At 41.8% G+C, this 27,166-nt stretch overlaps 1 protein-coding gene across 4 annotated transcripts in view; it reads right to left on the bottom strand.

Annotated features, from left to right (window-relative positions):
* FAT1 (FAT atypical cadherin 1) overlaps nucleotides 1–27,166 on the bottom strand; it is a 318,166-nt gene that overhangs the window by 117,798 nt on the left and 173,202 nt on the right. For all 4 annotated transcript variants that reach the window (XM_078678099.1, XM_078678098.1, XM_078678096.1 and 1 more), the window contains exons 7-10: nucleotides 26,723–26,862; nucleotides 21,659–21,934; nucleotides 19,369–19,579; nucleotides 1,221–5,288 (exon numbers count right to left, since the gene is read on the bottom strand). In XM_078678099.1, the coding sequence (XP_078534225.1) occupies nucleotides 1,221–5,288; nucleotides 19,369–19,579; nucleotides 21,659–21,934; nucleotides 26,723–26,862 (4,695 nt within the window). The remainder of the gene's footprint in view (nucleotides 1–1,220; nucleotides 5,289–19,368; nucleotides 19,580–21,658; nucleotides 21,935–26,722; nucleotides 26,863–27,166) is intronic.

The following is a 27,166-nucleotide window of genomic DNA, read 5'->3' on the forward strand; positions in this document are numbered from 1 at the left end:
CCAGGGCGTCTAAGCAGCACTTGACACCCACCCTCCTCATCAGGCACCTGCACAAGGCTGACATTAAAAGACCTGCTCTCTGCTTCATCTACTCCTTTTTTAGGTATAGAACGCAAGCGGTCAGCCCGTCACCTTAGTCATCTGAAGCCTGCAAACTCATCTGGTGAGTTCCTCAAGGTACATCGATAACCTGCACCCTGTTCAACACATACATGATCCCTCTGGCCAAAGTCATCTGTGTAAATGACATCAACATCCTCTCCTATGCAGACGACATGCAAGTTATACTCTCCCTCTCAGATATGGCCCTCAAACAAGACACAGTTCAGCACCAGCATGACCAAAGTCGCTAACTGGATGAAAGCTCAACACTGCCACAGAAGTACTGATATTCTACAAGACCACCTCCGCATGGACGCAAACTGGTGGCTGGCCAAGCTCAGACCGATGACCACACCCAGAACCCAAGCACCTCAGAACAATTACCGACATGAAACTGCACATGACCGCACAAATCAACGCCATCACTGCATTCTTCTTCAAAACCATGTTAACGCTGAGGAAGTTCTTCGAATGGTTCCCTAGCAACACAAGAAAAACTGTCAATCACAACCTAATCGCCAGCAAGATTGACTACAGAAACACCACCTACATCGAAAACACCAAACAAATCACTCTGAGGCTAAAAACCAGCCAGAAGTAGGCTGTGAGACTTATCCTCAACCTCCCACATAGAACTCGCATCACACCACACCTCAGGAAGCTCAACTGGCTCCAGATATAAAAATGTGGCGCAATCCAAACTCCACACACACACACACACACTGAAAGCAGCATACAACTCAGGCTCCACCTACCCGAATAGTCAAACCTTCTTCAACAAACCACCCAGTCACCTCTCTTCTGCAGGACTTGCACATACACAGAACCAGATCAGGAGGATGGGCTTTCTCTTATAATGCTCCTAAAACATGAAAAGTCCCATCACGCTACATCAGAGCTGATTCCTCTCTTGAATTCTGCAAGACCCTGAAAACCTGGCTTTTCAGGTAACCAACAAACCACTAGGACCACACACCAGCCCTGCACCAGGATATCCTTGTGGTCATAGTTCCCTTTACAAATACACATAACATATCATGACTGACAGGCCATAAAACAAGCATAATTGCTATAGAGTACTTTATATTGAAAATCACATGAAACAATTTTATGTTTACCTGTGATGTAGTAAGTGACTTGTCTGTTGATTTCTTCAGTATCTGCATCAGTAGTACTTAAGATGGCTACAACACCACCAGGAGGATCATCTTCACTCACTGTGCCCTTGTATATTTCGGCAGTGAATCGCGGGGGGTTATCATTCACATCTGTAATGATCACTTCCACAGTGGTAGATGAAGAATGTACATTTGCACCGCTGTCAAAAGCGACCACAGTGATGGGGTACTTAGCCCGTTTCTCATGATCAATTTCTCTCAGAGTAGATATCCAGCCAGTTTCCATGTTAATAGTAAAAAGATCAACAATCTCTGAAAATTCTTGAGTTAGTGATAAACCATATGTCACTTGCCCATTAGTTCCAGAATCTATATCATGCGCCTTGACCTGAATGATTGCTGTTCCTCCAGGAAGGTTTTCCATGATGAATGCTTCATATGAGTTGGACTCAAAGACTGGTGTATTGTCATTGATATCTTTTACCTGAATACTGACATCCACAGAAGAGATTGTTTTAGGCTCTCCATTGATATTTTCAGCCAATACAGAGAACTGGTACCATTTTGTTGTTTCATGATCAAGCTGCTTCTCGAGTTTTAATCTTCCACTTTGTTTATCAATAACAAATAGATCATCTCTGTTACTTTCAGCTGTGTTTCCTTTAATCAAAGTGTATTCTAGAGGCTGATTACTCTCTGCTCTAATGGCAGCAATTTCTGTTCCAATAGGCATATCCTCAGGAATGACTGAAGTATAAAATGGTTCAGAAAACCTTGGTAGAGGCACATCGGGTGGTAGGATTTTAATAAAGACAGAGACAACAGACTCTTTTCTTGGCAGGCCTCCATCCCGAGCTTTAACAAAGAAAGTGTAAATTTCATCCTCTAATCCAACTAAACTTTCCTTGGTGGTAATGACACCAGTGAAAGAATCTATTTCCAAATTCTCTTGGACACTCTCAGAGTCTGCTTCAATGCTGTAAGTTATGTCGGCATTCATACCCTCGTCAGCATCAAATGCCATAATTTTTGTGACCGATGTACCTCTTGGCACGTCAGATGCAATGCTTACTTTATATTCTGTTGCACGAAACTGTGGGACATTGTCATTAACATCAGTTAGAATTACATTAATAGAACAAAAAGCAACTTTTCCCCCAGCGTCCTTGGCCATTAAACTAACGGAGATGAACTTCTCATTCGGATGCTCTCGGTCAAGAATTTCAGTTGTATACATCTGCCCATTCTCTGAAACGTAAAACTTATCTTTAGCAAAATCATTTAAAATGTGGTATGTGATTTGTCCATAAGTTCCAGAGTCACCATCGGTAGCTGTAATTTCAGTGACAAGTGTATGTAGAGGAGAGTTTTCAGCAAGTTCCACTTCATATTCATGCTGGCTAAATGCAGGTCTGTGCAAATTTGACCCAAACACAGTGATATGAACCTGAGCAGAACTTCTGAAAACCCCATCGGACACAGAGACTGTGAGGTTATAAAAGCGTTTCAAGATTGGCCGCCGTAGGTTTGAAATGCTGATCACTCCAGTCATGCTGTTAATAGCAAAATTGGAGTGCTCGTTTCCCATCAAAATAGAATAATCTAATTTGCTGCCATCAGAATTATCTGCATCATGGGCTTTTACACAGGTTACAAAATGTCCACCGGCAGACAGTTCACTAATTTTAGCATAATAAACCATTTGGTTAAATAATGGTGAATTATCGTTCACATCGGTTATGTTAACAGTGACTATAATGTCACTGCTCAGTGATGGTACACCACTATCTATTGCCCTAACAATTAATTTGTATTGCTGAATCTCTTCATAATCCAAAGTCACTGCGGTCAGAATGAGTCCACTTCTGGCATCTATGTAGAAATTATCAGAGTATTTGCTATTGTTCTCCACAAGGTGATAAGAAATAGCACTGTTCAACTCCGAATCTACATCAGTGGCAGCTACTTGTACAACAGATGTCCCAATTACAGATGCTTCAGACAGGGTTGCAGCATACGCCTTTTTAACAAAAGTGGGAGCATTATCATTAACATCCTCTAAAATTATGTCAACAAACAAATCAGCATGAGCACCAGTAAGAGAGTCTGTAGCTCGTACACTTAATTTGTAGGCAGGATGGGATTCAAAATCTAGAGGAGCCACAACATTTATAACTCCAGTGTTAAAGTTAATCATAAATTGATTAAATGGGTCTCCTTCTGTGATGCTATAAATTACTTTAAGTCCTTCTGGGCTGTTGGCCAATACATGGACAACAGGACTATGCAGCTGAATGTTTTCAGGTATTTCTGCACTATAAAAAGGCTTTTCGAAAACTGGCATGGCTTTATTCATCACAGTTATTGGAACTAAAACTTCTGCAGAAAAAGATGGCTCTCCTCCATCTTTTGCCACCACAGTGATCAGGTATTCCTTATTTACATTATCGGATTCAAATGTCTTCTTTAGTGCTATTTCACCCAAGGGGCCAATTTGGAAATACTCATGATGTTCTTTCAGATAGTAATGTAATTCTCCATTTCTTCCAATATCTTTATCGATAGCAGTGACATGTCGAATGACCTGACCCACGTCAGCATCAACTTGAACAGCAGCATAGTAGGGTAAGTTGACAAAAACAGGAGCATTGTCATTTATATCTTCCACAGTGACCTTGATCACAACATGGGCTATCTTTGAAGGTTTATGTTCATCGCTAACCTCTACCACCACATTGTAAACCTCCTGCTGCTCACGATCAAATGGAACACCCGTAGTGGAAAGAACTCCAGAAGTGTGGCTCATTCTAAACCTAACATTTGGATTGAGAATACGAAAGAACAATGGTTCATTTATATGGGTGCCAACTGATGTAATGATAGCTATCATTTTAGCTTGGGTAGAATTTTCCTGCACCACAGCAGTATAAGAGGCCTGAGTGAACTTAAGTTGGCTTTCTCTGCTTTCTTTCACATGTATTTTAACAAACGCAGCACTTGAAAACCTTCCATCAGAAGCACGAACAGTAAGTTCATACCGGCTTCGTAATTGTGTTCCATTGTACAGAGTTATTGTTCCAGTCTTGGGGTCAATAGAGAACTTCTCTCCAATATTTCCATCAGTTATGGCATACATGAGTTCTGAAAAGGCTCTTGAATCATCATCTGTTGCATTCACTGTGATCACTTGGACACCTTTGTATGTTGGTATTAAAACAGATGTTTCATACAATTCCTGTGAGAAAACCGGAGCGCAATCATTTATGTCAATGACATAGATAGTGACATTAGCTGCGTGTTCAGCAAATAAACGCGGGTTGCCCATGTCATGTACTTGAACTGTAAAATGGAAAATATTTGTGTGTTCGTAATCTAAAGTTACTAATGTACGAATGGCACCAGTACTAGAATCTATGGCAAAATATTTGTGGATAGACGGCTCAACGATATGATAAACAAGCACAGCATTGGATTCCTTATCAGCATCTGTAGCTCGGATCACAAGTGGAACATTTTCAGCAGTGAGAATTACACTATTAATTGAAGCAGATTCGCTGATGAGCCCAGTATATTCAGGCTTCATAAATACAGGCAGTTTGTCATTCTCATCCCAGAGGTTGACAGTAACACTTGTGTTTGTCGACTGCCCGGCCATGTTGGACCCTTGCACAGTAAGCGTGTATGAAGGCATGCTTTCATAATCGAGAAGCTTCTTTGTGACAATAACGCCGGAGTTTGGATTAATATCAAAGACATCCTCAATATTTCCATCTCGTATCTCATAGATGACAGATGACTGGCTGAAAGCGGTGACCATCGCAACAAAGCTGCCAACCTTTGCAACCTCACTGAGTTCAGCAGAATATCCATTTAAAGTAAACTTCGGAGAGGAGTTATCAGAAATTGTAACAAAGATATGTACTGAAGTTACTTCACTCAGTGGAGGACTTCCATGATCAGTTGCCTTTACTATCAACTTGTACTCTTCTTGTTTATTCCGATCCAGATCTTTTGCAGTTTTTATGGTACCAAGGATGGGGTCAATGGTAAATGAATGTCCAATGTTTCCTGCAATAAAAAACGAGATGATTAGAAAAACTATATACAGAAATAGTGTACAGTAATAAAAAGAAGCACATTTCTCTAATGTAACATAACTTTCAGGCATTCAACAGGCATGGCAATACAATATTTAATGAAAGATTAAATTACATTAAGCAAACAACAACTATAAAGAGCCACAAAATAATTAACCTGCAAAGATTTTAGGTATTGTGACACTGCCATTAGAGTGCTGGTACACGGAAAGTAGAAAGGACAATGAGAGAGCCGGGCAGCAGGACATTCTGAACTTTAAATCAATAATGATTGGGCTTGACTTCATAAAAACAAGCCTGGCAGTGTAAAAGGGTTTACAAATAAGCTTACCACATTTTCTAAACACAGAAATAGTGTATCCTTCTCACTTGTGATCTCTGGAACTAGATCATGGTCAGAGTACACCAAATTGCAAAAAAGGCCAAGAAAGGAGGGGACCATCAAGACGAACTCAATTCTGTGCTTAAAAATCCATGGAGGAATGTGAACATTTTCTCTTGAACAGTTCTGTTTGCAAACACAGATAACAGATCCCATACATTAAAACACTATGCGCAATAGCACATTCAGTATGCCTGTAGGGGTGGACTATACCAGTAAAAGAAGGAAGGGTTGCAAAGGCCAGTTAGGGGAAAGGTCCTTCAGAACAATAAACTGTAACATTCTGCACATTAATAAGTGCTGCCAAAAACGAAATGCACATCCTACCAACATGTCAATCAGGGGTGGGGATTGTAAATAATTTACACATTTGGGAATTCTCTTCTTTGTGTGCAATCCTGCCTAACTGAAATTGTTCTACTGAGGGCATAATATCCTCATTAGTCGTGGAACGCTTTCTAATGGTCACCATTACTTCACCTCCGACAGGCTAGAGGTTTGGACGAGTGCCATGCCTGTGTACACAACAAAGACAGAATCAACCACAATAAAGTTAGTGGCCAATATTTATAGGGACACCGTTTTGTCTAGTGGAAAGGTGGTGCTTCAAATCTTGCAGATACTTTTAAAACACTGTCTCAAGGCACAGGAAAAGGGAGATTAAGTTCCAGAATGAGGATTCTTGACGGGGATAGCACCTTAACTATAGCAAAAGTAAGATATTCAAGGCCCACAGCAATAGCCCTCTTCCCATAACACGATGTTATTAATGGACCTATTCACTTATATTAACATAAGGACTCTTGGCAGAGTAGCAGGAATCATAACAGAGCAAATTAAATACATTGGGGAGATAGAGCGAGGCCCTTACAATGCAAGATAATTTGATTACGCAGACAAAATTTGTGAAATTCCAGAATTTAGCATTCGAAATTTCTTAATTTTGTGTTACTCAAGATTTGAGAAATTTCTCAAAATTGCAGATTACACAATTTTGCGTAGCTTTTTAAAAAAATAACGTGCATCTCATATTAAAAAGTCTTGCACAATACCAACAGGAGATTGGTTCGCACTCTTGCTGGTAACCCATGAAACTTTTTTGCATGAGGGGCATGCTCAGGAAGACCAAATAAAAGAGCAGCACAACTGCTAGAATATTACATTTCATGTCAAAAGTGCATTTTCACCAAATTCTTTCGGACTCTAGTGACATTTCACGAGAAAAAAGGGGTGCCATTTTACCCAGCCCGGTTGTCAACCTGTTTCATGCAACCAGTCATTTCAAACAGTGGTGGTGGGCAAAGATATTTCTCGGTAGGGCAAGACAGCAATGTTCCTTTATTGTTACACTTAACTAGAAGAACCTACAACCGCTTCTTCTCTGTTCGTGCCCCAAGAATTTGGAAGGCTCTTCCTCCGGAAACCCGGCCTAGCCCTTCGACCTCCCCATTCAAAAAGCAAGTCAAAAGTGTACTCCTGAATAACCAGCTTCAACAATCGACCTGAAGACACCATAACTAACTTTTATTTAGAATAGACAACATGGGTATCTCATTCAATAATGCAATTTTTGTCACTTTACGTGTACCACACGCGTGGTTTGCTCTTTTTGTAACTGTGCTTGTTAACTTACTATGTTTATTATGTACGCTTTTACTGACCAATCTTATCTCCTTTGTACAGTGCTCTGATACCATTACGGGTTATGTAATCCCAATAACAAACCTTTCAAATAAATAAATTTGTAGCTCACCTCGATGAAAATCAGAAAATATTTATGGAAAATATTTAAATTAATACCGAAACCACAGAGTGTGTTCTCATCACAAAACCTCTCTACAGTAACCACTTCCTATTTTCATAATCCCTTTAAAGTCCATTACCTGGACGTGAAAGATTAACAGCGGGTACACTGTGTATCATATGAGTAATGCTGCTTTATGGAAACCAATAGAGACATCTGCTGTGCATCGGTAAAATATTCGTTAAGCTTACAAATGTGGCTTGCAGAAAGGGGAAACAACATGTAATACATGGTCATTACCTTGCATTACCTTTATCATGCATCCATTGCCAAGCGTGTGCCTTTACCACGCAAATTTTTAACAAGAAAATGTAAGTATTTTTACAGGCAATTATATACATAAGAAAGTAATAGGAGTTCTTTGTAAGCCAGTACAGTCTTCCAACATGTAGGTTAAATCAAACAGCACAACATGCGACACCCCACACTGTGAAGCCTGCTCTGCTTTCTTTAAGCTAAAGACTGACAACATAAGAAATGACCTCATCATGGATGTAAGCCGATTCCCCAACCACACCAGAATGGCTAACACTCAACCTAAAAACAAGGCATCTTGGCTGTACTTCAATACCTACTCGGAAGAAACAATACACAAACTGCTCTGCACCTTGAAGCCCTCTAATCACCTCACAGACCCTCTACCTGCTAATGCTGTAAAAGACTTCACCCCCTTGCTCCTCCCTCTCTGGACCAAAATCATCAACTGCTCCCTGCAACAAGGCCTCATTCCAGACTCCCTCAAGGTGGGGCAAGTCACGCCTATACTCAAGAAACCTACAGCTGATCCGTCTGACCTAAACAATTACCGGCCCATCACCAATATCCCCACCCTGGCCAAACTGCTGGAGAAATGTGTCCAACTCCAACTAACAAAACACATTGACCAATTTGACCTCCTAAACTCTCATCAATCAGGGTTCCGAGCGAAACATAGCACGGAAACAGCTATGACACACATAATTGATGACGCCCTCCAAATTCTTGATCGCAATGAGTCCTGCCTCCTCATCCTTCTTGACCTCTCGTCAGCATTCGACACGGTCAAACATGAGAACTTGCTGGAGCTCCTAAGCACTAGAATGGGTCTATCGGGAACTGTTCTTAAATGGTTTTCGTCCTTCCTTCACAACCGGTCTCAGAAGTTCCAGCTCGAAAATGTGCTATCTTCACCTGTGCCTGCAGATCTAGGTGTTCCACAAGGATCGTCCCTCTCCCCCACATTGTTCAACCTCGTCATGGAACCGCTCGCCACCTTGCTCCAAGCTTCCAATGTCCAATTCCATTTGTACGCCGACGACACACAACTGTACCTAAAGCTTCATTCCCCGGAAGATATCAAACATCTGAACTCCACGCTTATTAACACAAGCTTGGCTAGCCGATAACCACCTCAAACTAAATGCTCTGAAAACTGAGTTCCTACTCATCTCACCCCCGGCAAAAATTTCCACCACCCAAACATGGCTCAACAACCTAACAGCACTCAATGTCCAACCCACCATAGTGGACTCAGCGAAATCCCTAGGCATCACACTGGACGCCAAGCTCAACATGCAGCAGCACGTCAGCAAAGCCACAAAAGCAGCTAATTTCCAAATCAACACACTGAGGAAAATTAAACCCTTCCTCCCTGCTGAAGACTTCCAAACTGCTGTACAAGCGTTAGTCATCCCTCGAATAGACTACGGAATTGTGGCCCTCGGCGGGCTCCCACTATCCACAACAGCACCCTTAAGAGCCTCCTTGAACGCTGCCGCGAGACTCATTACTGGCTCAAGAAAACATTTGCATATATCCCCAGACTTAAAGTCCCTAAAATGGCTGCCTTTTGAAGCCAGAATGCAGCTAAAAATTGCAGTTATGACACACGCGGCCGTGCACCACAATGCACCCAACTACCTCGTTCAAAAGTTGTCTATATCAGGAGGTTCGAGATCCAATAGAAGCTTAAAAAATCTACTCCTGAAACCTCGTAGATTCCGGAAAGAGAAAACTTACAAGCGCTCCTTCTCAGGAATGGCACCCAGGATCTGGAATGCGCTCCCTCCTGAAACCAGGCGTATCTCCTCCCCTGCACTCTTCAAGAAAGAGGTGAAAACCATCCTTCTGGCCAAGATCTCCTGAACCTTATAGGTGTTGGATCAGAGACCCTGCATTGCCTGGTGTCAATGCACACCTTTTCCTTTGGCACTATACCTCTACCTGATGGGGACACTACTACGCTATTTGCTTACTACCGACCAATATATGATACACGCTGGGTCACTGATTCACTCTCCCGATGCCCCCCCTCAGTGCTCTCTCTATACTAAAACATTGGTATAAGCCTCACACACACCCAAGGTGTACCTGAACACCCCTGTAGTGGGATCAATGACTTGTGCCGTCTTATATTACTTGTTTACCTGATTGTATATTGATATGTTTTATGTATGTTATTATTATCCTATCATGTAAGTGACTACTATGTTGCTCCCATTACCTCTGTTCATTCCTACTGCCCCTACCCTGTCTTTGTGAAGCGCTCTGATATCTGTAAGGATCTTGTTCGCGCTATATAAAACTTTGAATAAATAAAGAAGATAATGCACTTGACAACTGCTGGAAGCCCAAGGCAGGCATTTTTAAGTTGGGGGTTCAAGCCCAAAATCTGAACAAATAAACTTAATTAGTTGCCTTATTCCGGCTTACGTGTTTCCTTGAGTGCATCCAGTCACATCTGGGCTCTTACTAGCAGCAGTTGCACTTCGCATTAACTGAAGGTTTTTAAAAAATTACAAGGGTAATTCAGTGACCACTTCAAGGTGGCATCTATGTGCAAAGGGCTTGTGAATACATCAATTTGAAAGATTTTGGGAGCGGACCAGTGTCAGGTGTATCTGACCTAAAATACGCATAAGTTGTCTAAGGATGTATGAAGTTGCCGCAGTGCAAAGTGAGGTTTTATAAATACACAAACATAAAAGAAAGGATGTATCTCATGACCTAATTAAAGGACGGTCAGACTGTCATTGCTGTGAATTGGAAAAAAGTTGAAAGTGCTTCACAGTGGAGTTTGCCTCCTTACGGCTGATGCTAGTTAATCCAATAGTCTAAGTAGTTTTTCATGTAGTCCTCTCGCAATACAATACACATTTTTCTACTTCACAGTGGGGCAAGTATATAGGCTGAGCGGGACTAGAAGGCACTGGTAAGGATTGGTGGTAGCTCCTGCTCGATATCGTAGCAGAATCAAAACAAATCCAACTGTGCTGCTATCCTGGAAAAGGCGGTGTCTTTGGGGTCAAGACGGGCACTTTAACACAGCCTCCATACTTTTCTAACCATTCTGCAATACTGAATAACGTTCTAAATCTCCACAGCAGATCTGTTCATAAGCTTTGATTCTGACCTCCCTTGCTCCTCTTTTACACAAGTAAGCACAGGACCAAGGCTAACAGGCTCTCGTCTTCCAGAATTGCCCACTCCTTCTAGGGGTTTGATGGTCCGTTTGATCTTTACCACAACAGGGTGCAACACAAAGCTATTTTCCAGTAGGGCAGGACAGTCCTACCGGGATTTACTGAAGACAAGACAGGAAAAACTGCAAATAGTTCACCCTATTAGTCCCAGAGTTCTAATGGGGGGAAGTCTTCTATACCCTGGTATGCCAGGTCAACCAATGAGAGAACTGAAGCAAGAGAGAACAGCTGCTCCTCTTAGCCAGAAATCAGAAGGTTCACAGCATCCATAAATACTGCTCAAGCTTGGCACCGTACAGGAAAACCCTCTGATTATATAGTTACAACAGTTAATAGCAACTGAAGTGCATGAAACAAGCCTTCTGTAACCTAACCGAAATAAACTTCTCTACGAAGTGACCACACCAAAAGGTGTCTTTTATGGACCAAGAGTCACTCAATATTTCACTCTCAATTCCGTGACAGAAATAGTTGACAGACACATATGCTCTCATGGTCTTTATTCAATGTTCATTTATTGCATAGCGCAAACTTGACCCGAGGGCATCCGAGCTCTACACACAGTTTGCATAGTAATGATTATGTGGGTTACATTTGGGGTAGGTATAAAGACTTAGTAAAGACTGTTGAGCTTTGTAGAGGTATCTTGCGTCTGGCTTTTGATGATTTATTTGAGAGGTAGATTGGTTTATCCGTGAAAAGAGAGCTTGGAGAGTTATAAATGCAGTTTTGAGTATAGCTCTTGCCTTGATTCGAGAGTGATGTGGTCATAGCACCTTTACCCCGGACAGAAGCCTGGCTGCTGTGTGGAGTGGTACTTTCAAAGGGTCTAAGTATGTTTTTGGGACAAACGTAATACCTGCTTTGCCATAGTATAGCTTGGGGAGAATGAGTGCTTGCATTACAGTTTTTAGGTCTTTGATTGGTAGGAAGGGTTTGACTTTTTTTTTAGGTGTTTCAGCATGTGGAAGGTGCGTTTCGCAGTGACAAGAATATGCTCGCTCATGCTTAAGTGACTGTCGAGTGTGATCCCCAGGGATTTAAACAGAGTTTAAGATGGACAGTTTTTAGTTTAATGCAGTGATGTTGTCAAGCCATATATCTAAGAGAAAGGATTTTTCTTTGGGTTGGATGAGGAGGAGTTCTGTTTTGTTGGGGTTGCTGGATAGCCAATATTGAACTGTGTGAAGAGTGCTATTTAGGTGTTGAATGTCTTTGACTTACTACTACAAGGAGAAATCTAGTTGAGAGCCCACCAGATGGAGATCCCTGTGCTAGGTTTCAATCTATCAATGCTGTGCTGGCCAATATGAAGACAAGAATTCACCATATGGATAATAAAATGATAATGGTTAATTCAGAGCCTGGCAAAAGTGAAAAATCCCCTTGTGGTTTTCCAAGAAAGAGGCAATAATCTACGGATTCTTGCCAACTCCTACAGAGCAAAGTGCATTAAGATGACAAAATTAAAGATGCATGTTATCATTTTATAAAAATGTAATTCAGTATAAAGTATCTACCATCAAGAGCGAGATTTTAGAAATAGATACATTCCTAATTCAGTGAAATAACGCTTATAAGTCTCTGTATTCATCTTTGAAGGCAAGCGCCAGCTCACATCTGCCCTAAGTACAAGTGGGGGAATGTGCTTTAAAACTAGCACAAGGCCGGGAGGGGCTGTGAGACAATATGCCACTCATGGAACACCCATCAATATCACTGTGACCAGAGTAGTTGGAGAGACAAGTATGCTCATTCATATTTCTAGGGTGAACTTGTAATAGGGAGAAATGATGTCGAAGAAAGGAGTATAAAATCATTAGGGCTAAGAGAAGGGTAAAAACAGGGTGAAGAAAAAGAAGTGTCTGGGGTCCACATCAGAGGAGATGCCATACTTATAAAGTTGTTGGTTTGTTCAACTTATGTTGTTTTATGGGCTAAGAGAAAATATACTTTCATAGAAAGAAAAAAAAATCACAAGAGCTGAAAGATGCCATTTCTGGTAAGTGTTTGAACATTAAAAGACAGTCTAATTTCTTACTCAATAAATAATTCAGGATTTACTTTTATCAAGAGAATAGATGATTCAAAGTAAATTAAAAGAACCCATTCACCTAAATAGAATCTTCTTTTGTGGGAAGATGCCCTCACAAGAAAACAATATGAACAGTAACCATGAACAAACTAACCCAACTCTCAAAGAGCATATTTTCATTTATTTAAAGGTTGGAGGAGGAGTAAACGAGAACACCTGAACCATCTTTATAAGGTGCAGACAAAACATATTTTGTATATGTATGCCTTCTGAGACTTAAGTTCGACTTTGAAGTTGAGGAAGACAGTTTCTTCACACATTACATTGTGGATGTAGTGTTGGCTGTTACTTAGCTCGAAAAAATGAATTACACCCCAGCAGAAGAATAAAATCGCATCATGTTGGCGGTACATCAGCTTTCATGAATAAGTAATTCAGAAAGCCAATAGTTTGACAATAATATATTAAATTAACAAGCCAAAGTATTATGCACAGTGAAGAAAAGAAAATTAAACACCAGTTTCTTTTTAAAGTTCAGAAATGTTCCTTACTTCAAAACAAAGGATACTATAGATTTAATTGACCAGTATTTAAACATTAGTTTCATAGTGTTTTAGAGTAAACTGTGACAACTAGCTGAAGGGTGTATTATATCTCTTTTAACAGAAGAAATTAGTCTACTCAAAATTTATTGCTAAACTACATTCTATTCTATCAAACGTTTCCTTTTCAACAATAAAGCTCGGAATCTCACACAAACTGTGAAACGAACTGTGAACAGGAAAATTGTTGTTTCAAAATTGAGGTCTGCGGTAAAAGCTCGATTACAAAGGGCAGTTCTGTACACAAACCCTGCCTGAAATACTCAATTACTGACTCAACCAAGCATCGCAAATATTTACGGAATGTTCATGCCGCATGTGAAAGGCTTTAATAGCTACGAGGTGCTCGCCAAGTGCCCGCCAGTCATATCAAAACAAGGTCAAGTTAAACATTATGGCCTACAAAAGGTCTGGCCGATTTTTCATGTGACAATTCCTCTCCTAATCTGCTAGGACATCAAAAGCGAAACTCATCTTTGATCTCTGTGAGGTCAGGTTTTCTCGCTTCTTCCATGCACGCAAGTATCGAACAGCCTCCTATAGTACTCCTCTGCTGCATAGATTTGTGGTTTTACAAAGATCAGCAATATTCCTGTGGCAGCGAATACTTCATTCACGAAACTGAAAATACACAACTGATAATATTTGGGGGACGACCTCACGAATCATACATGAGGTCACAACATTACGTTTGGCATCAAATGTATCAAATTATTTGCTGAGCGCTGCAACCCTCGTTTTTAAACAATTCCAGATTAAACCAGACTACCGAACCAGTTTTGAAAAATGTTGAAAGATTCGGGATAAATCGTCATGCTTTTGCATCCAGACAGATTAACTAATAGGACACTTGACAAGAGCAAGCAAACTGTTAATCCGTACCGAGAAGCCAAAGCAATTTGTTCGTAAACTGAGGTTGTCAGAATATTAGTCAATACTTAAAACTTTGCTTAAACCCCCTAAATGGGCAGAGGCTCATCTGGAACACAGACCATGCACTAACTGCGTGTCAATTGCTTGTTTATGATAGGAGTTATGCTAGAAGCATGGATGCTGAGGAGGGGTAAAGCTTTGAGCGCGGAGTCCAACATGTTTGAAGAACCTACTGAGTAGCTTTGACGTGTGAGCATAGTTAGTGACCTTGTATAGTGTAGCAAGACATGAGCAGCAGCTGACCTCCTGGTCTGTGCACTGTTCCCCACTATCTGCTGCTTAGTGCAGTGGTCCAGTGACTCGCCTTCCACCAGAAACCTCGCAGGATACTGCAGCCTCCACTAGTCGTTACTCTGCCGCCTTTGTCAATATTTTGTCATTTCCTTACTCTAATTGTTGTGCTATTGTGGTATTTAATTAGCTGCACAGGTTCACAGTGTTTATTGGTATCACCTTAAATTGTTTTGCGATTGTCTCTCTTTGTGGGCTGCCCTGTCCCGTCCCCCCTCCGCCCCTCCGCCACCCCCCCCCCCCCACCCGCTCCTGTTATTTTTTTCTAGCTCTGGCCCTGCTCCCTACCCACCCGCCTCCCTGTCAGCCCCTCCCAGTGCCATTTATGGAGGGAGTTGAGCGGCCTTCGAGTAGCAGCTGACCTCCAGGTCTGTGGATCGCTTCCTCACTGCCTGCTGCTTAGTGTAGTTGTCTAGGGACTCACCTCTCACCTGAGACTTCACAGGTTCGATCCTGCTGCCTCCCCAACGCTCTTACTCTGCCTTTTTCATCAATATTTTGCCTTTTCGTTACTCTAATTGTTGCTCTATTGCGGGGTCTTAATTAGTTGCACAGGTTTCACAGTTTTTACTGGTATTGGGTTAGCTTGTTGCTCCATTGTCTCTTTTTGAGTGATGCCACGTTCACACCTGCTCCAGCCATTCTTTACTCGCTCGGGCCTCATTCCCTTCTCTCCCTGCCTCGGTCAGCCCGTCCCAGCACAACTCGGAGGCCTCTGACATACCAAAGGCAAGCCCGTTGACACTGGGACCATGCCCAGCACCCAGTTAGCCTGGGCCTTAGCACTCCCACACATTCTGCCACAGACCTCCGTGCCCTGAACCCCGGACGCGATAAGAACTGCAGCCTCACATAACCTCACTCCAAAGCAGGACCTTTCATCTGCATCTGCTGCCAGTTCACTTGCACCCCACAACCGACTGCCATTGCAACAACCAGTGCCATGCCAGCCCTGGCAGCAGAGACCTCCCCGGAACAACTCAACTGCCCCCGATTAATGCCAGATCCCTCTGCAAGTACACCAAAGAAGTCTGGGACACCATCTCCACCCTCACCCCGACCTGACCTTCATTAGACAGTCCTGGCTCATCCCCACCTCAACCCCAGACATCACCTAAGCAACATCCACCCGCTGCAAGATTAAACAAGGCAACCACACTAACAGACACAGAAGTGGCATCATCATTGCACACAAAGAATCAATCACTTGCACCACCGCCGATGATGAAACCGCACTGATCAAGCAACACACCAACTTTCATCTCTGCACAGACAACTAAACCACCATCATAATCGCCCCTGTATACCACGAACTGGCCTCAGCGACGCCCTCATGGAATTCATCATCACTCAACACTTGGTCTTCCTCTGAGAACTCTACTTCCACCTGGATGACCTCACTGACATCAACTCCACCGACCTCCTGGAAAGATTAGACAATATTGACATCAATCTGCTGGTCACAGAACCCATGCACAAAGTAAGATACACGCTAGACCCCTTCACAGCCAGCAACACAATGCAATACAGTCACACAACAGAACTCACCTGGTCCGACCACTCCAATGAACACTTCACCCTCGCCGAACCTCCCTGCACCACCCCCAACCACCACAGCGCCCCTTCCACAGCTGGATCAAAGTCACTTAGCAGCAGCAGCCAACGCCCTCCACATCAAACGGCCCAACGTCACCACCAACCTCAACCAGGCAGTAGAGAACATCACCGCCTGGTTCCCCAGCGCCACCAATCGAGTCGCTCCCACCAGGGCCAGCTTTAGTGCTGGTAATGCATGGTGCGACAATTTTTTTTAGCCACTGCGTGACCTCCCCCTCAAATTCCCTCACTACCATCCGGGAAAAGGGCCCCTCATCTCGCCATAGTCCCTCTCCCACATACATTTCATTTGTTTTAAAGATCTGGTAAAGGCTGGCTTTACTAATCCACACAGCTACTCACTTTAAATACAGATCTGTTCGTTCCAGCAGGCATATCAAACCTCTGCACTACATTATGCAAGTCACAACTGCCACTAGACAAAACTCTGATCTTTCTCTCTCGCAGAAACATTAAGCACACAAATTATCTTGACATTTTTATTGGTGCCTGAAACCGGGACTCACGTAGCCACCTTTCCAGACGTCTGCGAACTAGCAGAGGTGAACTTCCTTCCTCAAGAAAACCTCTGCAGGCACCAGGGAGCTCCACAACTACGCCCCATCTCACTGATACGGTTTCTGGCCAAAGTCCTTGAAAAGGCCATCAACCTCAACTCAAACAACTGGAGAGAAACGACCTGCTGGACCCTTCCCAATGAGGTTTCAGAACCAATCACAGCACCGAGACAGCCTTGGTCGCAGCAACTGACAAAATCTGCACCCTACTTAACAGAGGGAAATCAGCCTCCATGATACTGCTCGACTCCTCTGCAGTCAATAGACTCTCCCATCTCACTCATCGATCGACAGTGCTCGATCGAAATCCGAGACGACGCGCTCAGATAGATGGCATCCCTTCTGACAGGTCACACCCAGAGAATCAGTCTCACTTTATTCCCTTCACATCAAAACACAAGCACACCATCTGTGACATCCCTCAAAGCTATTCCCTCAGTCCATCCCTCTTCAACATTTACATGACGCAACTTGCAGACATTGTCAAAACCCACACCATCACCATCTTTTATGCAGACTATATCAAACTCGTCCTCTCTCTCTCAGCGGACCCCACCTCTGTGAAGACCAACTTCCACAACTGTATAAAGAAATTCTCAGCCTGGATGAAGAACAACTGCCTGAAGTTCAACCCAAACAAAAATAAAGTTCTGTTCCCGCTGAAATGACTCCTGGTGGCCATCTGTACTTATTATGGATTGCACAGTAGTGGGAGAGGCTATTTATTTCAAAATTATAGCTCACAGGAATGCAGCCTTAAGACTTGTCTGATTGCTCCTAAACAATGAGACACCACTCCTTTCTTAGATATACAAGTTCATCATGATGAAGTGCTTCATTATTTATTCACCTCACCCATGCTGGGAATTTTAAAAACTTTAATTCTTTTGTATGTGAAGAAGAGCATTGAATTGTATATGTAGGAACTGCATCTGTCATGTGTAAAATGACAAGTATATTTAATGTGACGTGGGATGTGCAAGTGTAGACAGTAAAAAGATTTGGTGCTGTGCAGGATGTGACGACCTTTAACTTCCATTGATGGTGTCTGGCTGCTTACAATAGATTCATTGCTACGATTAACAGTAAAGCGCATGATTTCTTTGTCTCTCTGTTCGGACAGTGAAACACATTTTTTAAAGGAATTCGAGACCTATTCGGTCAAAACTGGATAGAGATCTTTGGATATTTCATTTTGAACTAACTGGAAAGAAGTTCAGTATGGAAGGGCAAAGGGGAAAGCAAGTGGTCCAAATAATAAAATCATCTTCGGATTTCTAGATTGAGATTAGAAGATACGAGTTCTAATATTAAAGAACCATCCATAGACATTCAGATTTTGCAAGTTGGGGAGCCACTATTCCAATCTTATGGAGGTTTTTGAACACGTGCAACTGTTTGATAAGGAACATCATGGTGAGATAGGTGGTACATATAAGGGAGCTATGAATGTGATGGAATGATTAGAGGTGGATAAGAGACCATTAGTAAGTAATATGTGGGTTCCACATTTAAAAAGTATTCAGATGCAAATCTACTAGTCTAGTATCAGCCTCAAGCATGGAGTATGTTTCAAGTAATACAGATACATAGCAAGGAAAACTTGCAGTCTAACCAGTGAATTTCAGGGATAAAAGAAGATACAATTTGATTGTATTCACGGATTGCAGCAAAGATGCTGGAAGTAAGATAGTAGAGGCCCCATGCTTTGGGGACTTGTGAAGACTGCACATTTCCCAGAAATGCTGGCCAAAGAGTGAAATTAGTGTGCCTAAACCAGCTCTTAAATCAAGATACTCAACTCAAGACTAAATAAAACATATCAACAACTTAAAATTACACATGTACTACGGCAAATTTGCTTGCAATGTCTCAGGGACAACAGGTATTGAGAAGATTATTCACAGAGCCAAAAATTGAATACCAAAAGCCTGGTCCATCATTTCCCATTTACAGAAAGGAAGAAATTGCATTCAAAAAGTGTGCTTCGGGACTAGTGGAAAAAGATCATCTACACCCTCACACAACACAAAGCAACTTTACAGGGCAACTACATTACTATATTTTAATGCATGTACTTTTCTTAGTTGCAGAGTCACTCGTGCATGATAGACTCCGATGCGTTGATTACCCCCAAGATGAAAATAAGTATTCAATTTTTCTCAATCTACATACAGCAACAAAAAAGAAAACAAAGAACCAGGAAATGTAGGATTCGTGGGTTACAAAATCAGTCAAGATGCCACATTATTTGGTAAGGGGATAGCTAACACATTCCTCAAATAAACACTTTTTTTATTTGTCTCAGATCATCCGCAGCCTGAAGCATTCATTTCCCATTAAAGGCCAGTTGCATGAAGCATACCTACCGGACTCAATGGAATACATGATTTCAGCATTTTTCCCTTTATCCTTGTCCCGGGCAGTTACTTGAAGCACTGCTGATCCTAGAGCTGCAGACTCAAAAACTCGCCCTTTGTAGGATGAGCTTGTAAACCATGGAGCATGGTCATTTGTGTCACTAACATTTACAATGACTCTAGCAAAGTTGCGCTTGACGGGAACATCTTGATCTCGTACCTAAAAAAAAATTATAAAGACAAGAGCAGTCAAACAAATAGAAAGAGCTCTATACATCTGCAATATACTATATAAATCGTGAGTCTAAATTTCTGAACTCAGCATTCAAGAGAAGTTAGCAGCTTGTAATAAATAGGATACCACTTGTTAAGCTCAGGTATGCTACTAGTCAAGTTGCTAAAGCAATCATCTAAAAGACCTATAATTTTTACACACTTCCTGAATTTATACCATGTGCAAAAGTGAAACACCTCACTCTTCAATCCATATAGCTGCCTTCCAGCACTCAGATGGCTGCTTTATTTTCTTTTAATACCTACACATTCCAATGAACTGTAACAATATTCTGCCTGAAAGATAAATCCCGTTCATGAACGAGATAGCTCTTTCTCCACGAGACCCTTACTACTAGCTATAGAAGAGACCATACGGTCATCCCCTAACATTCAGACAGCAGTCTAGGCATGGTTGAATTTACACTGGGCTTAGACCCCCTCCATTGGCATCATATTATTGATTGGTAAATAAAAGAAAAATACCACAAGAATCATTTCGTAGATGCGCCCATACATCACGCGCTCGTGCACCTACAAAATGACGCAGCATTAGTAGTGGTTGCATCATCAGGCCATTTTTAGATCTCAGCTAGACCGCGCATGCACTGTCTTGAAGATACTTGTGTTCTATCTGGGGGGCTTACATGCCACCCATCTCCTACCTATTGGTAAACTTCAGTGTTGCCCTCATTTTCTTTGATGCCATTTGTTATGGTATGAGGTCGTCTTGCCTTCTTCTTGTATTTGGCCCTCCTATAGAGCATGAACCATGTACAACTCTTTACACTGCACCCGTTTTGCGGAACTATTTTTTTCCTTTGTTTATTTGCGTTTTCAGGCTGTCTCTCTTGTACACATACCACTAAGATACATGACCATGTATATAAACTAATGCATTTCTTTAAAAGTTGTTAAGACACTTTCAGCACTAGTCTATTTTTTTTATTGCACGATCCGATGGGATTGGAGCGTTTACTCTGTCGTCCATCTTACCACAGCACAAACACAAGCCAATGGTATTGGAGAACTTTAATTGCTCAGACATTCATTTTTGCACTGATCCTGCTACAATTAAGATTTTTTACCCGTTGTTGCTAGTCCATCTCCCATCCCCTCCTGCTTGACACATCCCCCCCACTACATCGCTCGCCGCTGCTTTTTTTGTTTTTTGCATGATCATCGGATATCATTCTAGCGCTTGTTCTGTACTCCATCTTCCCATAGTGCTAACACCAGCTGATTGTACTGGAGCACTTTCAGTGCTCGCCAGTTACAATACACAATGACACATTCATTGTCGTAGGCAGGGGGAAGCGCTAGTGATTTGCCCAAGAATTACAAATTGTTCAGCCGACCCAGAGATTTGAACATGGTTCCCTAGTTGTCCTGTCGGCAGCTCTGGCTGTTACACCACAACCTCACTTCAAAGCTTCCTCATCGGTTTCTCATTATCACTTCCACATTTGTTCATAAAGACCCCGTCAACTCCGAACACACACTGGCTAAGCCAATAGATCTCGGCAAAGCCCAAGCTATTGGCCTTGTCAATGTGAATGTCATTTATCCATGCTGTCTGCAGTTCAGCATGGCTGAAAGTCACTGAAAAGAGCGCTATGATGCGGCCAGTTCAGGCCAATTCATAGCGCTTTTTTGAGTAGGAGGAGCAGGACAATAAACTCAACATGGGGGTGAAGAGACTCGGAGTTGGATCGACATCCTGGGATTCTGGGCTTTCAGTAACTTTCAGCCATGTTGAACAGCAGTTGAGCTACAAGACAACATTGCTAAAAGACATTCAGATTGGCAAAGCCAATAGCTCGGCGATGCCGAAACCTATTGGCTTTGCCAATGATAGTTACCCCCGCCCCCTTTTGTTTTTTTGCTGTGCTTCACAGCACTTTTTTTGCTGATGTTGTACAGTATTAAAAGGTATTCACAAAGTCAATAGGTCCCATAGACGAGAACTATGGGTTCTACCAATGCTCGTTTAACGTAGAAGCTAAATAATAAAGCCCAAGCTTACCGTCACAGTGAGGACATGCTGATGCATAGTCTCATGATCCAACTTTTCAACCACATAGAGGGAGCCAGTACCAGGATCCAAGCGGAACTTTTTCAGACTGGTGGGATCAATACTGCTCTGTAATGAGTAGATTAATTTGTTCTTCTCGTCCTTGTCAGTGGCACTGATCTGTAAGATTTCAGTTTCTGGTACCGTGTCCTCGGGTATAAGCACTTCATAGCTGGAAGCAGAAAACTCAGGCCTGTGGTCGTTTATGTCTATCACTTTGATGAACACCTGTCATGAAAAGGATATTTGTAGTCTCTTAATATTTAGCAAGATGTGTTTACCAATGATTATAAAATGCAAAAATATTACTTCAAATTGGATGAATAAACTTTATTTACAACGCCTGAGAGGATGGCCATTGATAGCAGGCCATAATATGGGATGGCAGGGTTGTGGGGCTGTGTGGGAATATTTGTAAAATGCTTTGTTTAAGCGCAAGTCGTCTGGCTGTATTTGCATGCATGCATGCAGCAGTGCCAAATTAGACCACACAGAAGACCATGGTAATTATGAGGCAGAAGACCAAATTATGTGGCAAGATTAGTTGAATCCGACATAATGCAGCATATTCTGTGGCAGTTTTGCTTCATTGTGTTATTTTTTTTAACAATAACACTGTCTGGGCAAAATTTTCACCTCAACAGCATCGTTTTAATACCTCAATACAGCAATCAGCAACTGAATGGGGACCAGTTATTCTTTGCAAATGGCTGCCACCGCACAGCAAAAGATGTGGAAGTGTTTTGGTACCTTTTGAATAGGAGCTAGAAACAACTGTATTTTTCTTCAAACCTTGAAATTATTATACATCAAATGATGGATTATGCGACGAGTGTGACAACTCAATAATTATGTTGAAAAAATACCACACCACATTATCACATATTTCCAATGGCCCGACTACAAGTAGCACAGCAACCATTCTGCAACTGCTGATACAATATGTACAATGTCTAGGTTAATACTCCACACTGCAGCATCTGAATCAACCTGAATGGGTGTCTGCTGGCTTTTAAGATTTTTGCACAGTTTCCGAATTGCAGCACTTCATATTGTGGCTGTAGACCTAAAGATAACTGTTACAATGGATAACCAATTAGAAAGCAAATGAAGAACATATAAACATGATGCATTTTCGATTTTCTTGAAAAATTATATCAGATGTCAAAGTTAGCTAAAAAATAAATGAAAGACTAATTAACCTTTTCGCCACGGCGCTATTTCGGCCGTGGTGCGGGCGGGGCTAGGGGGTGGGCGTGGTGCTCCCTTACTCATGACAGCTTAAGGCTGTCATGAGTCACGGGCGGCATGTGCTCATGATGGCGTGGAGCAGTCATGACCCCGCCCACTCACTAATTCGCCTGCACAGGCGGAGAATTAGTGCCGCGGAGGTGGTACAAAAGAGGGTGGTGATGGACGGAGCATCTGAACCAATCAAACACTCACACCCAGTCAAAAGATCTGGGTTTGATCCATCACCGTTCTTTAGCCCACTCTGCCACCCCAGTTCAGACATGGCTATATGCAAATCAGTCTGACCCTGTGCCTCATGGGAACAGTTCAGCCCGAACTGCCAAGCAATGCCTTCCCTGGACCGGAAACAAGCTTCCGAGGACCGGTTTCTGGCATTCCAGCCGTCTTCAGCCCGGCTTGCTTGAATCCAGTGGCAAAGTGAGCAAGGGACTCAAGTCTGAGCATACCCTGCCACACTTATGGCGGCCAAAGAGGAGGTGGAGCGTGGACGGAGCGGCAGTTGCAGGTCGGCTCCACCCAGTCATGAGCACACGCCGCCCGTGGCTCATGACGGTGGGGAGCCGTCATGAGCATGAAAAGGGTTAAGCATGTTTTCTCAAATAAATGAGCATGAATTATTCCTTCTGTTTTTTTTTTAAATCAGAATAGTTCATTATCTCACTGTTTGGCCCAAAAATACGATTAGATTTCCTAGGATTACGGCAGCCAATACAACATTATTAACGGCAGCCAATACAACATTATTAAGACCCGAACAAAATCATCATGCGATTTTAATTGTGTTGAAACTTAAATAATCAACATCAAACTATATCCAGATCGTGTGTAAATATCAACTTTAAGGAGAAATGAAACGATAGGGCACGTTAAATTAAGAAAAAATTAACAACTGTATCTTAATGTGCAGTTAATATCGGGCAAGAAATCATTCATTCCAATTAAACCCACGAGCCTAAAAACCAATTGTTGAGGGACAAAACCTCAGAAAAAAGTCAGATACGGTTGTAAATGTATTCAGATGGGGTTCACACCACCACATCATGAACTATCCCTCGAAAATTAGTCTAGAAATGTTGACATCTAGTTGGATTCAGAGCTTCCCTTTTCCTCCATCAGATTAATGCTGTGGCAAAGGGAGATAATAACAGGGTATTGACGGCTCTTCCGCTACATCACTAACTGCAGGGTGATTTAATTCAAGAAATAGCAGTGTACAAAACAAGTCTGCTAGGATGTGTCTCAACCTGAATAAATGTGGTTCTGGTATCCCCGGCATTAAAACTCACTTCTACAACTGCCTGCGAAACAAACAAACTAAAAAATTTGAGCAAATAACATGAGGCTGGTTTTGCTGGGCATCAAATAATTTACAAAGTCTCTGCACTCCAGCCAATTACTATTAATCAGCTACAAAAGGTCCAGTTTAAGGAAGAAATATTTTCGGTGCACTGGCTTTTATGTTTTTAACAACAAAGCTGACTCTGATTACCATGAACACGAACCGGAAAGAAAACACACCATGAACCTCTGAAAAAGGTGTGGTGCACTTGAACTCACCCAGACACGCCCTATCTACTGTCCCGCTTAGCATTTTGAAGTGTCTGGAAAGTTGTCGGTTTGGCTTATCTAGGTGTCCAAAACAAATGTTCACGGTCTGTATGGTATTCAAATGTCTCACAAAAATGTACAGGTAGGAGTCACATATGAAATATTTCAACAGCGTTAGTAGCCCACTAAATGACCAGGTGATTTATCGTCAAATCCTATTATTGAGAAGAGCTCATATGTGGCAAAAATGCAATCTGCGGTTATATTCTCTGTACATCGTGTTACCTTGTTAAAACAAACCCATCAGTTAACTGAGTACCAGATCACCAGAGGGTTTCTAAGAAAAGTTACTAAAGTAGCCAATACTGTTGTTAAAATGTGATTCCCATCACTTAAAATATTTTATACAGAGCTATGGGTCATATGTGCTATTTACTGGTCACAAAATACTTGTCGCAATTTGTGACCAGTATTTTTGCAACCTGTAAAGATTTTTTAAGGACTGACCTATGTGCCAACTGTTTGGTTCTTTAAACTCAGAATTGTAGTGGGTCAGAATCCAACGTAATTCTTCCATTTTAATGAGGTAGGTCGCAAAATTACAATTCACAACAATTCGTCACCATCACAGTGATGCTGGCTGCTGGTGTCAGAAGACCACCATTTCTACAATTGCTTTATACATAAAACACATTTTTCATTTAAATGGGGTAAAATAAAAAAATTAAATAAATAAAAAACAATCTTTTGTTAAGTGTTTTCTTTTATTTTTAGAGTGGGTGGTGGTCATAGCAGTGCCTACTCCTACAACATATTTTTTGACCATTCACAAAAGGGGAATGGATTAATTGTGAAAACCCTTTCTGTTTGCGAATCGGTAACCAATACCTTTGAGTAGTCCGTAAAATATTAATGATTGAGACCAGATTTTGGTTGTAAAACATTCATGCATACCATAAGGAAAAGTATTTGGCGGGATACCCTAAAACAGACCCCTTCCAAATACAGTTTCAGGATGGTTTTCTGAACCCATTTAGCAATTACGTAACCTGTTACCGAATCATTAAATGTGTAAATTCAATTCCTCTTCTAATTACCGAATTGCAGGGTGTGTGACCTGTAAATGTATTCGAACATCTGCGGCCATAATAATGCTAAACTATTTTCACGAGAAACAACTCACCATAGATACCTTAACTTTTTTTTAGATTTTTCCAATCTTTTATTTGTAAAATCACTCATGAGTGTTTTGGGGTACAAGTATTCAATGGAATGAATTATCAAGAATACAGTGGTGGAGCAGTTTTACAAAACATTTAATTGTCACAATTCAGCTCCAAGTCCTCCCTCCCCATGAGTTATATGTTTATACAGGCTCCTTTAAGAATATCTTTGTTATGTCGCTTGTATACAACTTTGGGTTGACTCAATCAGACGTGTACAACAACAATATAGAGGCTTCTTTATAACCATGCTCTAGTCTAGTTTCTGAGCTTCAGCTAAATATTCGACCAGGAGCAGTATCACATACTGTGTTCTGGGGTGCAACTGGTACATGTGCTAGTGTTTGGCGTACCCAGGGCACTGCAGCATTATAGAATGGGCCCACACACCTCTATAAACGCCAGCATGCATATCCGCTGTTTACTGTCACTCCTTGTGTGGCCATTATTATGACAAAGATACAGCTCAGGCGTTTCCTTAAAGAGGCACTTTTCCTTTGCACCTACACCATATTATAGACGCGAGGGTAGAGGCAAATAGGTCTTTAGCAAGTACACTAACAGTAAACCTCAAAAAGGTTGTTCACTGTCAGTGTACCCCCTGAGGATAAACGTTTTGGAAGGAGAAGTTGGTTCCAGGGACTCCCCACAAATCTCCCTCCATTGACTGCACCCACCTGCAAGGGGATCTATGGTTCCCTTTGAAAATGCAGGCTGCAACCACCCGCACAGTAAAAGATGGGAGGGACTGCTTCACACAGCCACTCTGCACTGTGTTTCACTAATACTCTGTCGCCAGGGCAGGGGAGAATTTGTGGCGGCCATGAGCACAGCACATTAATTGGAATAAAGTGCACTGTACTAGTGCGCACCCGACACACTTGTTTAAAGGTGCAATATGACTCTAACAGGGACAGTGCACTCATTATACAATATAGTCCCAGAGATCCAACTTTCAGTTCAGAAACACATCAGTAATAGCGCAATTTACCTGGGTGTTAATCGACCTTGTTCCATCCGTTGCCTCCACTGTCAGGTTGTAATTTGATTTCTGTTCTGCATCAAGAGGTTTAGCAACTACAATAGTTCCAGTGCCCTTGTCCACGTCAAACCGGCTGTCGTGGTTGCCGCCTGGTTTTAAGAGGGTAAAATTATTAAACGACACAACGTATGTGGAATAAAAACGAGAAATAATGTGAAACAAAAATACATGTGCATGGGTAATTTAACATTAAGCAAATATGGAAGTGTGTGGCTGCTTAAAAGAAATGGAATTTACACAACACAGACATTAAGACTAGGTAAGTACATTTTTTCTCAGACGTTTGTCTCAAAGTGATGAACATATTAAACATGGCTCTGCCATTTCTCAACTGTCTCAAATTCACTACTTCTAAGCATAACAAATGTAATTATGAAATACTGCAACAGTGAA

This window comes from Lissotriton helveticus, chromosome 2_2 (genome assembly GCF_964261635.1).
Source record: "Lissotriton helveticus chromosome 2_2, aLisHel1.1, whole genome shotgun sequence".
NCBI lineage: Eukaryota > Metazoa > Chordata > Amphibia > Caudata > Salamandridae > Lissotriton > Lissotriton helveticus.